The 15,309-nt window shown below is 42.1% G+C and overlaps 1 protein-coding gene across 2 annotated transcripts in view; it reads left to right on the top strand.

Annotated features, from left to right (window-relative positions):
• LOC126343983 (zinc finger protein 628-like) overlaps window positions 1-15,309 on the top strand; it is a 427,045-nt gene that overhangs the window by 392,251 nt on the left and 19,485 nt on the right. For both annotated transcript variants that reach the window (XR_007565158.1, XM_050001985.1), the window contains exons 2-3: window positions 5,970-6,265; window positions 12,372-12,773. Coding sequence is in view for 1 of the 2 variants with exons in the window: in XM_050001985.1 (XP_049857942.1) it covers window positions 5,970-6,265; window positions 12,372-12,773 (698 nt within the window). In the remaining variant the exon portion in view is untranslated. The remainder of the gene's footprint in view (window positions 1-5,969; window positions 6,266-12,371; window positions 12,774-15,309) is intronic.

Here is a 15,309-nt window from a genome sequence, read left to right as displayed (position 1 = left end):
TGGTACATCTCTATACAACGTCACGCCACCGGTGCGTTTCGTGTATCGATAATGTATTTCGCTCTGCACAGTTAATTTATAAATCAGATCCGAGATGAAGTTTGGACCGGCTGATTTATAGCCTCGCACTCCGGCGGGGAGATAAATGTGAAAACGGTGATTTAAGAGCCGCTACAGAGGACGGCCGGCAGCCGAACCAAATAGCGGAGCGCTGCCTCGCTCCACCCGGATTTACTGTGCACTCCGAGCTGTCGATCTGGCTAAAGCGGCCAGCTGGCGGCCGGGCGGTAGCGAGTCCGGTGCAGAGGGCGCTCCGTGCGATAAGTTCTCGCTTGTTGACAGGCTCTCTCAGTGAAGTAGGTATTAAAAGGAAACTTCATTGTTCTGCGGCCGCTGTTCGCAAACGGGAACGCGAATGGCAGGAGTGGGCCATTTGTAATGGAATACTTATCCAGACACTGCACTTCCATGAAACGCCAGGATTTTGCGCTCCAAATATCGAATGTCATGACGCAAATCACATCGAGTATGACTTTTTGAACAAATTTTCTGTCAATGAAAGTAAACACTGTTCGATGTTACTCCATGAAGGAGATTTTTTTTATGGACTTAAAGTCCAAAAATAACACGTATGCCCTTTTTAATATAGTGAATAGAAATTTAAAGCATTACACTTCTGGAACAGTGTCATCACCATTGTATGAATATGGCCATCTTATATCGTAGTATAGATCCTACCTGTTACTGTCACCGTTAAATGTAACCATACGCCACACAGTAAAGCACAAGAAGTTCACGTTCACCTAGTTTACAAGACGTCTGCCAATAACTGATCTCTCACGAATGTTACAATCATGAGTTCACTGCCCACTATATTAACTAATGGATGTTAAGCTAATTGTTTATATTCCTGATTGCATCTTCCAGCGAGAAATATCTTTATTTTTCTGCCCTGATTTCCGTTCTAAATTAGTAATTTATTTCTTATGAGTAACTTTAGAGAACACATTTGCTGTAAAATGTTTATTATAGGTATACGACTTCCACGATGGCTGAAGTAAGCGGACATGTACAATTTGTCGTCACTGGCAGTTTTTAAAATTTAATACGACTATGTAACAACACAATGCCACTACCACTAGCGCCGGTTCAGAACACTTACAAAGGTATTGTTCAGAAACATTCTGAAAAGCTTGTGAGGGTTTTGCAATGTAGGCTGTGCTCAGAAATAACTGATGAGACAAAATCGGTACGTTGCGCCGTTTCCGAGTAAATGCTCATTGAAATTAGCAACCGAGGTCATTTTACGTGTAAATCCAAGAGGCCCAGCCAGATACAGTTAGTTTCAATCAGTTGTTCGCATAGCGTAGATGATATCACACGAAAATGCGCAGCCTTTGGCTCGGTTTCTACCACCCCATGTTAATTTTTGTATCGTTCCCTGTTCAGTTTTACTAACCCAAACGAAGAGCACTTTTGGTGACACTGTCTCATGCAACGCGCTGATTGACTAACTTCAGTGCCACTTAATGCGTAGATGGTGGAACATACCGAATTTTTTTCTTAACAATTATTTCTCATCACAACCTGCGTGTCAACATGATTGCAAGCTCCTCAGGCTGTTTCTGACAACCCCCTACATAGATCTGAGAGGAAGATGTAGATGCGCGTTCATTACATTAGGACTGTCGATACAGTTTTGCCAAACACTTGTCCTGTTAATACGTACAGCTGAAAGATTTCGCGAGCAGGTACATTGAAGAGTGAGATGAATTTGGCACTTCATTTACGTTGCACTTCATTCTTGCAACGTAGCCGCTCACATTTACCCGTTAAGTCTTTGGTCATGGTGATCAATTTTGAAAAATAAGGCAGTTCGTTCAGACAGATGACGAGGACACATCATCTACAAATTTTGTGGTCCTGTCTTCCTCAGCTGCGTGAAGTATTACGGTATATTGTTAATTTTTATTTGTCGACCGACTAATTACAACAACCACCAGAACTGTTTATAACCTATATATACACTGTCTCAAAATGTAAAATAAGTAGTAAAAATATGTACATATTCCAGGCCACGGAAGACGCCTTGCAGAGAATAAAGGCGAAACATTTATGGCACGAAAATTGTGTTTCATTCAGAGATAATCAACAAGTAAAAATTAATAATACAGGCTACGGTAATAAGGAAGATCATCTTTTACAATCGGTTTTGCAGATGCTATTCAACAATTTTCTCCTTCCTTCCGATGTGTATTTCAGTGGCTGGAAGCGGTGTAATGATGAACAATTAATGGAAACGGTAAATCCTTTACGTTTTTACTTGGGTGTTATATCGATAGTAAACGCAAGATAATCGCTGTAAATGGCTGATACGCTCGTGATCGCACTCAGGGCATCATTATATTGCTGCCAGCGTGCCATTTGAAATTTGTAGTAGACCTACAACAACAGTTTTTGTAGAATCTCCCACGCAGTTGTTGGTAAATACAAGAGCTGAGTGGCTCTTCGTCTTGGTTTCCGAGGATCCGTCCTAAATTTCTTACACTTTGTCTTCAGTTGCGCTTGAAAGGTTAACACGTGCGCGTCCATAATGACATTTCCGTCCACTCTGTTGGTGCTGCCTTCGAATTCAGGTTGGAGCAGGATCGTTATGAATTATCTTACTCTCTCTCTAAGGGGCCAGCTTGTATGGTCTCTTGATAGCACTGCCAAGTCTCCAAAAACAGGTTTTCAGCTAGACAGCATTATTAATAAAAATTTGAAACCAGCAGCTCCAGATTTTACTTAAAAAGGTAAGGATTTTTCCATTTGTGGTTTATCAGACGAATATCTAGGTTTTTTCATCGATTTGTTTTAAGATATGCGTGCTGCGCAGCAGGCAAGTTCCTTTCCGTTAATCGGATAATTCGTAGAAGTGATTTATTTTCAACAAGAACTGCATAGCAGAAAAACGAAATGCTCTCACTATCAGCAAACAATAGAATCATTTCCTCAAAATTATTTTTTGTATCGACAATGTGATGGTGGAACTATCTTCCTCAGAATCTCTGACAAATTACTCGCCATTACAACTTAAAAGGAGGCTTAACGGTTCATTTCCTATCAAAAGAACAATTTATTTCAATTCGCTCTAGTCAGCTACCCTCTCCACCCTACCCGTTGTTACAGAGTCTAGAGTGTTCTCCTGAAACAGTCTGCTTTCTGTTTCTTAACAGCGACTATCATTGATATCCGAATGTTATCCTCTAGCATAATCTCCTCTGTCTGCGATGATTTAATTACGGCTTGAAAGTGATAAAAGTGATTACTGCTATTCTTCATGTAAGTTGGTATTACTATTTATTACTATTATTATTGTGTTGGCTGTTTTAGCTGTGCATACTATAATGTTGCGGATACTCATAGTTTTGTCACACGGAGGCACAGGAAATGAGAAAGTTTTGAAATAGTTTTAGATGTGTATAGTTCCTAGTCACAAGTAAGAGAGGACCTGAACACCCTAATTTGATTAGGTTACACAAATCAATAACTAAATAAAGAAGTAATGTCTCAGGCATTGAGGGATTTTATCAGTCACTTTTCTCGAACAAACTAGGTTCAGCACCCCTTTGACAGATCTTTCTTCTCTCATCACAAGGTAATATGTACACATCACTTACTAGCTCTTCACAAGATCAGAGAGCCAGAAGCTTTGTAACACTCCAACTCAAGATTTGTCCTCGCCGTTGGCTGGTAACGATGTAAGGAATTATCTGCCTCTCATTGTTAACTTAATGTTTTCGTGTGTTGAGACAATGCAATATTTACATAGCGCCCTGTCTCAGACAACCTTAACATTACTTAAAGAGAAATAGAACCACACACCTTTACCACATCATGGTGACTAGTCATACAGATGAGCCCTTTGTCTTAAAAAGATTGTGTAGCGGCACATGCACACATGTTTATCTTAGGATCGCCAAACACTTCGCTGTCAGGCTGGTTCCCTGCCGCATGGAGAGTCCATGCCTATAGGTCTGTTGTCGAGAGAGGTCATTATTCTGAAGGCACCACGGTGGTGCAGTAGGGTGGGTGTCCCGGAGAAACTGAAGACTATGTAGCGGACGAGCAGCACAAAACAGCCTGCAGCAACGTACAATAGCTGGAGCTACGTCAGACCTTTGTGTTTCTTTACGCTGTGTCTCATCCAACCAAAATTGCCTTCCACGGTGCTTGCTACCCGCAAACCGGACGCTGGTTGTAAAAGAACTGAGAGCGGCTGTAATGGTAGGTAACTTCTCACCGACTCTGTTGAGTGCAGAACGTCCTACGCGCTTCGGAAAAAGCGGGCGCGCGACTTTCTGTCGTTTGACCATGGAGTTTGTTGACACAATTACTGAAGAAAAGAGCGCCACACACGGTGACAGGATGGCGCTGAAAGAAAGTGGATATGGTTGGAGATTGGGAGCCATTTTCGTAGAAAAGCAAACACAGATTTTGCTCACTTTGGTCTACGCTGCACCTTTCTCGACAGCGGTTATTTTCCACCGAATTGTTAGAACTTTGCTAAACTTGGAAAAGTAAGAGATTGGCTAGTAGCGAAATAACTTTTCCGGTGCTGATAGAACAAGTTATGTTACGTGGTATCCCACTGGAAGCCCAAAATACAAACATATGATTGAGAGACAAGTGATTTTGGTGACTTCTGTACAAAGAACTCCGAGGTGAGTGGTTTTGTAGACAGATAGGTTTAGGATTCGGCATCCGAGACATCGATTTCGACATCAGAAATTTGGATTTCGACTTAGGAGCCCGCGATTAAGAGATTTGGATAGTGGTCTTCGTTCTAGAGATTTCGGCTGCGGCATTTGTTTCCCGGCCTAGTGACAAATAACTGTGGTAAGATAGCGCTGCCAGGACGAATGGCAATGAGATAGGCGAGCAGGATGTAGGCGCATTTCTTTTTAAAATTAATGGGACCTTGTTTTGAAATTTCTCTGTGTCTTCGATAGCTTACTCTTGATTCAGGCATTTTCAGTTCCTGCAAGTGATTTCCTTTGCCCCAAGCCACGTGGATGCAGTTTTGACGTCCAATGGAGAATCGCATATTAGATTTATCTCGCTGGATCACGGATTATTTACGAGATCCTTTTCTCTACCCTTATACTGCAGACTTTGCCAGTCAATTGTTGTACTTATTTGAATTTATTGCAAGGATTTTGTGTCCAAATTTTCTTTTATCTCTATCGATTTGGGGAAGATACTGTACTATTTTCTTGTTCTTGAATTTTATAGCAATAAAACAAACCTATCTTTAAAATCAGTAGGTAGATGAACACTATAATCCCCTTTATTACCACTGATTTCCGTATGGATCACAATCTCGACTCGTTTGTTAGGACTGTTTATTTCACAATTCTTACCATAGTGCACAGTTTTTCCCTTCAAATCTGAGTCAGGGTGAGGGAGCGAGCCGGCCAGTGTGGCTGTGCGGTTCTGAGCGCGTGAGTCTGGTACCGCGTGACCGCTACGGTCACAGGTTCGAATCCTCCCTCGGGCATGGATGTGTGTGATGTCCTTAGGTTAGTTCGGTTTAAGTAGTTCTAAGTTCTAGGTGACTGATGACCACAGATGTTAAGTCCCATAGTGCTCAGAGCCATTTGAACAATTTTTCTGAGGGAGCAAGCAACTTGCACGTCAAAAGGGTTGATCAAGTTTGAATCAGAGACGCACTGTTTATAATTAGCCGCGGTCCAGTGCACCTTCATCACTGCTTATTTTATTTCTTCAAATGTCGTAATTGGAAAATGAAAATTATTGCTTAGAAATGGTTGGTCATTTAGTATTACTGAAAATATAAGATCGTGACATACTTTGGTAATTTTAATGGTTGAAAAGACTGATGTCGACATTTTTGTTCTCTTGTAAGGTAAGTGAACTCTTGGAGGACAGTAGCGTTTACTAGTGGCGGTGTGCGGTGTGCGCAGGCTACCTGCACGAGTTCATGCCGGGCAGCCCCGAGGAGAACGCGGGCGGCTGCGAGTCCGGGCCGCCGCTGCGCCACCAGGAGGTGCTGACGCACGATGGGGGGATCCCCATCTTCCGGATGCGCAGCGCCGAGGAGACGGCGGCGGCGCACGACCTGCTGGAGCTGTCGCGCTCGCTGCCGCCGCTGCCCGCGCCCGGCGCCACCACCTGCTACATCGTCGACCAGCCCACGCCCGAGCCCTCGCCCGCCGCCTACACCACCGTCTGGTACCGCCCGGACTCGCCGCCCACACAGGTGACCACGGCGCGCACCCTCGTCGCATGTCTGTCGCGCCGCAGCTGTTTTTAACTCGGCGCCCCTTTACTGAATTGGAAAGTTGCAATGCAGCCCCTGCCCCCTTCACCCTCACACTGTTCCCAAGCATTTCTAATTTATATACAGCCATAACTTACCTTGTATTAAGGGGGTAGCACCTCAAACGGGTCGAATATGAGCAGGAGAGGCACCACTGAACATTTTCATTTCCACTGTCTATACTTTAACAAATAAATTCATAAAACTTTGTCAGCATGACCAGGAAGGATTCAGAATGCAAATTCTTAGCAGTGCAAGTTCGAAAACACACGAAATGGTTTTTTTTTACATGTGAAATTTCTTCATTTTTTTCACTTACTAACGGCAGCATTTGTAGCTGTAGGTACACTTTTCTTCATAAGTAAGGGAGATTCTTCGATGAATTTTGCACAGCATACAAACCATACTTAATGGTGTATGAAACTCTAGAATTTTCCAAATCTATTAAAAACTGTGGTAAAAATTAAGGTAATTAGCTATAAAATTAGTGTTTCTTTCTAAACATGAAGTTTAAAATATAACAGTTCATTCGTTTTATCATAAATTAAATGAATTGTAGAGTTTCACACACCTGTGAGTACGGTATGTATGCTGTGCAAAATTCGTCGAAGAATCTCTCTAACTTATGAAGAAAAGTGTACCTATAGCAACAAATGCAGCCATTAGTAAGTGAAAAAATGATGAAATTTCGCATGTAAAAAAATTTATTTTGTTATGTTTTCGAACTTCCACTGCATTGGGTGTGAATCCTGAATAGTCCTGGTGATGCTGACAACGTTTGATGAATTTATTTGTAAAAGTATAGACCCTGGAAATTAAAATGTCCTGTGATGCCTCTCCTGCTCCAAGTCGGCCCGTTTGACGTCCTACGTCCATTAAAACTACACACTGAGGTGACAAATGACATGTGATAGCGATATGCACATATAAAAATGGTGGTTGTTATGCTTGCACAAAGTATAAAAGGGTGTTGAATTGCCGGAGATGTCATTTGCACTCAGGTGATTCATGTGGATCCTTTTCTTATGTGACTATGAGTGTACGTCGGGAATTAACGGACGTTGAAATTTGATTGGTAATTGGAGCTAGACGCATGGGACATTTCATTTCGGAAATCGTTAGGGAATTCAATATTCCGAGATGCAGACTGTCAAGAGTGTCCCGGTAATACTACGTTTTACGCGTTACCTCTCTTCATGGCCAATGCAGTAGAATATGGCCTCATTTAACGACTGAGAGCAGGGGCGTTTGCGTAGAATTGTCGGTGCTAACAGACAAGCAACACGCAGTGATGTAACCGCAGAAATCAATGTCGGACGGACGACGAACACATCCGTTAGAACAGTGCGGTGAAATTTGAAGTTAATGATCTGTGGCAGCAGACTGAGAACCACTGATGCAGTACTTGGATGTAATACGAGAATACTGTCGCTATACAGGAGATTATTGGCTACATTTTTCCCTTGTCTAGTGAGTTTTCAACAAGCTATCCTAATCAACTGTAAGTTCACTTGACACTCATTCATTACTGCTCTGAATGCTCAAAACAGGAGAATCGAAATTACTGGAAGAACAAATGCGATAGAACTGGTCACTGCCATAACTAATGCATCTCTTCCACTGTCTTAACTGTGACGAACGAGTTAATGAATTAAATTAACGAGTCTTGTTAGTAATCGTTTGTCAGTCCTTCCTCTCAGTTCGCAAACAAGGCGTGTTCCTGGATGATGTTACAAACTAGCAGGAACGACGAAGACGAGCAAATGTATCAATTGGAGGTAAGGGACTCTGCTCCGGAAACGACCTAGTGAAACGTTATAAGCCATGATGGCACTGATATCTCTGATAGGGGACCGCTTCCACTGCTAGCTCTGTGCTTTCCTCATTTTGAGAAGAGGTAGTATAGACAAAAAGAGAAAAAAAAAATGGTCGAGTAAACAAGGACTGTAAAATGCACGCTTAAAGAGCTGTGAGCAATTGTTCAGTAGAAGAGGTATGATTCACAGTAAAAAAGATGAACAACTGTTCATAGCTCTTCAGGTATGCACCTAAGCGCCCATGTTCACCCGACATTTTTTTCATGTTTTGGTCTCTACCATCACCTCTCAAAATGTGGAAAGCAATGAGCTTGAAGTAGAAGAGGTCCACAGTTACAGATAGCACAAAGATTTTCGCTTATAAATTTTGACCCGTTCGTTTCCGGACCAGGTTTGCTTACCTGAAACTTATACAGCTACTTTCTTGCATCATACGTAAAAGTTTGTAACATTATCATGGAATTTCCCTGGATATTTAGATTTCATCTTAGCGTTCATCGCAGATTTATCACGGAAAACTCAGATGCATTTTCTTGTTTAAGTAAACAGGCCAGTGATGAAGGGTTTTGAAAATAAAATTTGTTTCCTCTGGTACCATACGACTAAAGGCTATTGAGTTGAGGTAGCTAGCACATGGTAGAGGGGTAGTACCTGAAGGTAGCCAGTTCTGATCCCGCAGGTGAATAATGTTTCTATTTTTGGTATTTCCCTGGCAAGACGAAGAATTTGTGTTATAATCCGGAATTGAAAGAAAGTGCATATGTATCTGAAGCTCCAAACGTCTTATCATTCTCGAATTAACAAAGGTTATGTGATAACGTTTATTTGTTGAGATTTTTCCTTCACATACAGCCATTAAGCTCGGCAGCTATATTAACAAAGAAGCCCCCTTTTTGCAGTCATCACAGTTACGTTCACTATAACGCATATTACAGAAAACTCAATGTTGTTTTCAAGGTTTTCAGTACGGAGACCGCTCTGATGCAACTCTCTACTCTTGTGTATTCTGAGCAAGTCTATCTCCAAATAACTACTGCAACATACATTCATTTGACTCTGTTTACGATATTTGAGCCGTCGTCTTTCCCCAGTCACATTTCCTTCCATAAGCAAGTTGACAATTCCTAGATGTCTTAGGAAGCGTCCTGCTAACCAATCTCTTCTTTTAGTAAACCTGTCCTGGCATTTTCTCTTATCCCAAATTCGATTCTGTAGCACCTCATTACATAATCGATCTATCGATTTTGTCTTTAACATTCTTTTGTAGAACCATATTTCCAAAACTCCTATTCCCTTCTTGTCTGGAGAGTAGATTATCCGTGTTTCACTTCTGTACGTGACTACATTCCACGCTAGTAAAGACTTCCAGACACTTAAATTTATATTAGATGCTAAAAAATTTCTCTCTTCCAGTTACGATTTTCTTGCTATCACCAGTCTGCAGTGCGCGAGTGCTACTCTGAAAGTAGGGTCCCATTAATCACGAAATGGAAACCACTGTGAAAATGAAAAATGTTTTATTTACAACAGTTAGATAAACTTCCAGTTACTTCCTACATAGTTGCCGCTACGGCGTGTACATTTGTCACAGCGGTGGAACAATTTTCCAATACCCTTGTCAAAGAAACGAGCCGCCTGTGCTTTGTGCCAATTCTCTACTCTGCTCTGCAACTTCTTGTCTTTGCCAGAGTGTTGTCTTCGCAGCCAGCAGTTCACGAAACACAGTGGGAGCGAACTATGGGCTGTATTGTTCTATTCGAAAACGCTGCAAGGGCATTTTTATTGTGCCTGCAGTGTTCGGCCGAGATTTGTCATGAAGATGGAAACGTAATGTGGGCTGCATGTAGCCAGGAGAAATCTCTCACCAGGCCCTCATAACCGACGGGAGACACTGCATCTCAAAAGCGAAACGAATGACGTGACGCGATCGACGGGATCCGTGCAAAGGTTCTACCGATTTTCACTCTGATTTCCATTGTCGTCCGATAGAATCATATATTCCGACTAGCCCTCGCATGTCCAGTATACTTCGGCCATCGACAGTCAATTTGCTCCCCACACAGCAAAACTCACCCACTATGTTTCGTGTCTGATTTCGTAATCTAATTCTCAAGGGGAACATTCCACTACCGTTGTCTTACTGTAATTTATGTTATTTTGTAGTCCCTTTTCAAGATGCTGCCCTCTTAGTTGAATTACTCTTCCACGTTGTTTGCGGTCTCTGACACTATTACAGTGTCGGCGGCGAACCTAAAGCTTTTGTTTCTCCCCACTGAACTTTAATTTTCTTGTGAAACTTCAGCTCGGTTTCCATTACTGCTTGCTTAATGTACAGATTGAATAACACAGGGGTTGCGCTACAACCCTGTGTCACTTGCTTCTAAACCACTACACCGCCTCATATCTTCGAGTCTTGTAGCTGTAGTCTTAATTCTGTAAAATATTGTAAATACCCTTTGGTTTTCTGTATTTATCCTTGGTAACTTACAAATATCAAACTGTGTAGTCCAGTGAAAAGCATTTTCTAAATCCACAAACTATTTAAATGAAGATTTGCATTTCATAACCTAATTTCTAAGTTAAATTGTAGGGTCAGTATTGCCACGCTTGGAGGTTCAACAAACTGATCTTCCCCGAGGTCAGGTTCAACAAACTTTTCCTTTCTTCTGCAAACAGTTCGTATCAGTATTTTGCAACCATGTAATATTCAGACCAATCAGCACCTGCTTTTTTTATATCTGAATAGCTGCATTCTTCTAGACCTCTGTAAGTAGTTACACTGTCTCATATGTGTTGCTCATCACATGGAACAATTTTATTATGGCTTGCGTTCCCAAGGATCTTAATAATTCTGAGGAAATGTCGCCTACTCTAGAGGTAGTTTTTCGATTTTCGTCTTTTCGTGTCTTGTCAAATTCTTCTCGCAATCTTATGTCGCCCGTCTCATACTCATCCATTACGGCCTTCTCTATGCATAACATTGTCATCAAATATATTTACTTTACATAAACCATCCGCTTGTTCCTTCCACTTAACAGTCTTCTGCAGTCATACATGAAGAAAATGACATTTATGGGTGTGCAGTATCCAGCTTTTCCTTACTTATTGATCTTATATAACGAAGAAAAATTACTGCGTTATACTTTAACAGTATAAGCAACACTTAAATAATTTAGTAAGAGCAGAATCATTATATTTGGAGCTAGATGATACTTATATTGCAAATTTCGTCTCAGCATCTGACATGGCACCTTTTTTCCTATATAACCTATTGGAAGATTTAGTCCAGGGTTGCTGAAATGACGGGGTGCTGGAACATCATATTGGTTTCATCTATTTTGTTCATTTATTTATATGCTTTTGACTCATGTTAAAGCAACACTTTTCATATACTCGTTATGCAACTTTCTTGAGTTAGACAAAGACACAGTCGAGCAGATAACCTCACGTACCAAATTCAATGGCTACGAAGGACCTTCTGACAGCATCGTAACGCTATCTTACGCTGTCCGACGCACCTCTGACCAACTTCCCACCAAAAATACATTATATATTACGAGTCCAGCTTCGAGTGTCTTGTATAACAGGGTGTGGTCCAAGTTAGTAATAATTTGACTGTCTTAATTGAAACTATTTTCAAGTTTCTTTAATAGTGTGTTTTTGGGAAATAATTATTTACATAAATATTTACAAGCCTAATGGTAACTAACAAAAATTTCAGATTTTGACAATATGAAAAATAAACGCTTCCGGTTATTTAATGAAATGATTTTCAACTTAAATAGTACAATTGGAAGAATTATAAATGAAGACTGAAATTTAGTCCACATGAAAACTGAAACATAAGAATGTTAAATTTACTGTAAATTTATTTTTTGACCGTTTAACTTGACAATAATTGTCAATTAGTTATTGTGTTTACTAATTTTCATGTTCAAGATCGATATTACGAAATGGATCGATATGAATAATAAAACATATTAATATAAAAATAGTTTCTTGGTAGTCAACTATGTTCAGAAAAATTTACAGATACGGAATATAAAGTTTATGTAAGAAGTCTACTGGCAATTTATTCGGCATCAAACATTTCGGTTGCCTCGCGAAAGTTCCGATGAGGTACAGTTCACAACAACGGGAAGAAAACAATTAAGAGCTCTTAGCACAAACTGTGATCATTTTGCTTAAATCGATGATTGTGATAACGCAGCTTTCGCTGTTGCCGACAGATACTGTACCAGGTGACGGACGAGCAGCAGCATCCGCATGAGCTGCTGATCCACGAGCCACAGCCGGTGCCGGTGCCGCTGCAGATGCAGATGCAGATGCAGATGCAGATGCAGGTGCACGAGGTGGTCCACGAGGTCGTACACGTGGAGCACGTGGAGGAGGGCGCGCCCCCGCCGGACTGCTACTACGAGCCGGTGCCGCAGCCGCCGCCGCCGCCGCCGCCCTCGCTCACGCCGCCCACGTCCGAGTACTCGTCCGACGCCGAGAACAACCCGCCCCCGCAGGTGCCGTCGCCCGGCCCTGTCCAGGTGGTGCACACCGAGCCGCCGCCCCCGCAGCCGCAGCCGCAGCAGCAGCCGCCCACCCACCACCAGCACCACCACGAGCACCACCACCAGCAGGTCAGCGCCACACCCCTCTCCTCTGCTCCGCCTTAGTTGCCCCCGCTTTATATTCATCCCTGCGCTGACAGTCGTCACTAGCATTTCGTTTCTTCAAGTGTTGTTAAAAAATTCGTTGAAATGTGCATGTACACAACTTAAACTTCATTGATCAGAACAGAGTTTTAGCAACATTTAAGAAGTTGATGAAAGTTTCTCGGGTCTCCAGCCGGGTGCTAGCGTTGATATCTCGCGACGTTTCGAGAAGTGTCATACTACCCATCTTCGCCAGAAGATGGGTATGATGACACTTCCCAAAACGTCGCGAGATATCAACGCTACCACCCGGCTGGAGACGCGAGAAACCTTCATCAATAGTTTACGCCGGAAAAGCCTACAGTCACATTTATGAAGTTGTCGGAAATCGACATTGAAAGTATCTACTAAACTTAATCGAAGTATGACGCCACATTAATTTGGTTGCCTTTCGAAATGTGACTCAGACAGCTACGCTATGTATGCATGTTGATATCATATTAGAATGAAAGTGAAACTCGTGACAGCTGCTCCTACTAGTTGCAGTAACGATTTGTACAACAAGTCAATCAAGCTTCCAGAAGTGTTTTATCAAAGATCGGAGAAGCTAAAATGAAAGTAAAAATTTTCTCGACGGCCTCATAACGTAATTAAGGAGGAAGAGAAAATTTTAACAGCGTTTTAGTGACAGATTAAAAAATAATATATTGTATAAAACCAGCGAAGCCTTAAATCGAACTAAAAGGCAAGCTGTGATGTCATGCAGAATAGAGAGTTACTAACTGTGTCGCTATTAGTCGTCATTAATGCTCAACTTTTTGCAGAAACTTGCCATCACCTGTTGCATTACCAGTTTTCAGTTATGCTTGTTGACAATTGATTCACAAGTTCCGACAGTTTACTTTCCTACCTAAAAGAATTTTAGCCATTCTTAAACTCATTTTCCGTTAGTGGGTTCGCCGGCCGGTGTGGTTCTAAGCACTTCATGCGGGATCCGGGCGACCGCTACGGTCACAGGTTTGAATCCTACCTCGGGCATGGATGTGTGTGATGTCCTTAGGTTAGTTAGGTTTAATTAGTTCTAAGTTCTAGGCGACTGATGACCTCAGAATTTAAGTCGCATAGTGGTCAGAGCCATTTGAACCATTGTATTCTACAATTAGTGATAAAGCTTCGCTTCACTGCACTTTAGCCCGAGGCTCTACGCTTAGTACTGCTACAAATAAATGTCAGCTATTGATTATGTCGCTCCATGAGTACGTGAATGAGTAAATTGTTAATATGTCTGCTAAGTGATAAATTATCTGAACGTTTCAGATGAACGTTATGTTAAACTGTTATTCTGTAGCTTTGTCACACTTATACGGTTCTATATATCATTCCCAAAGCGGAGCCCTTATAGAACTAGCACAATTTTTAAAAATCTTTTTCTTGAAAAAATCATCCAATATTCCAGAAATTGTAATCATTTGTTAGTCTGTACATGTATGCCACTTCTACCGATTTCCATTCGACAAGGATATTTTTTTCATGGTGGGACTTTTTTTCGTATATCTACACTACTGACCATTAAAATTGCTACACACGAAGAAGACGTGCTACAGACGCAACATTTAACCGACAGGAAGGAGAAGCTGTGATATGTAAATAATTAGCTTTTCAGAGCATTCACACAACGTTGGCGGCACTTACAACGTGCTGACATGAGGAAAGTTTCCAACCGATTTCTCATACACAAACAACAGTTGACAGGCGTTGCCTGGTGAAACGTTGTTGTGAAGCCTCGTGTAAGGAGAAGAAATGCGTACCATCACGTTTCCGACTTTGATAAAGGTCAGGAGTAGCCTATCGCAATTGCGGTTTATCGTATCGCGACATTGCTGCTCGCGTTGGTCGAGATCCAATGACTGTTAGCAGAATATGGAATTGGTGGGTTCAGGCTGGTAATACGGAACGCCGCGCTGGATCCAAACGGCCTCGTATCACTAGTAGTCGAGGTGACAGGCATCTTATCAGCATGGCTATAACGGATCGTTCAGCTACGTCTCGATCCCTGAATGAACAGATGGGGACGTTTGCAAGACAACAGCCATCTGCACGGACAGTTCGACGACGTTTGCAGCAGCATGGACTATCAGCTTGGAGACCGAAAAAGTGACGTTTTGCCATCCGTGCACCCAGGTTCGTCGTTGATTACACCATCGCAGGCGCTCCTGTCTATGATGCAGCGTGAAGGGTAGAGGTGTACTCAACGACGAACCTGGGAGCACGAATGGCAAAACATCATTTTTTCGGGTGAATCCATGTTCTGTTTACAGCTTCATTATGGTCGCATCCGTGTTTGGCGACAACGCGGTGAACGCACATCGCCACACTGCCATACTGGCGTATCACCCGGCGTGATGGTATGGGGTGCCATTGGTTACACGTCTCGATCACCTCTTGTTCCCATTGACGGCTCTTTGAACAGTGGACATTGCATTTCAGATGTGTTACGACCCGTAGCTCTACCCTTCATTTG

The sequence above is a fragment of the Schistocerca gregaria genome, chromosome 1, assembly GCF_023897955.1.
Source record: "Schistocerca gregaria isolate iqSchGreg1 chromosome 1, iqSchGreg1.2, whole genome shotgun sequence".
NCBI classification, from domain to species: Eukaryota; Metazoa; Arthropoda; class Insecta; order Orthoptera; family Acrididae; genus Schistocerca; species Schistocerca gregaria.
This window is presented reverse-complemented; position numbering and strand designations above follow the sequence as displayed.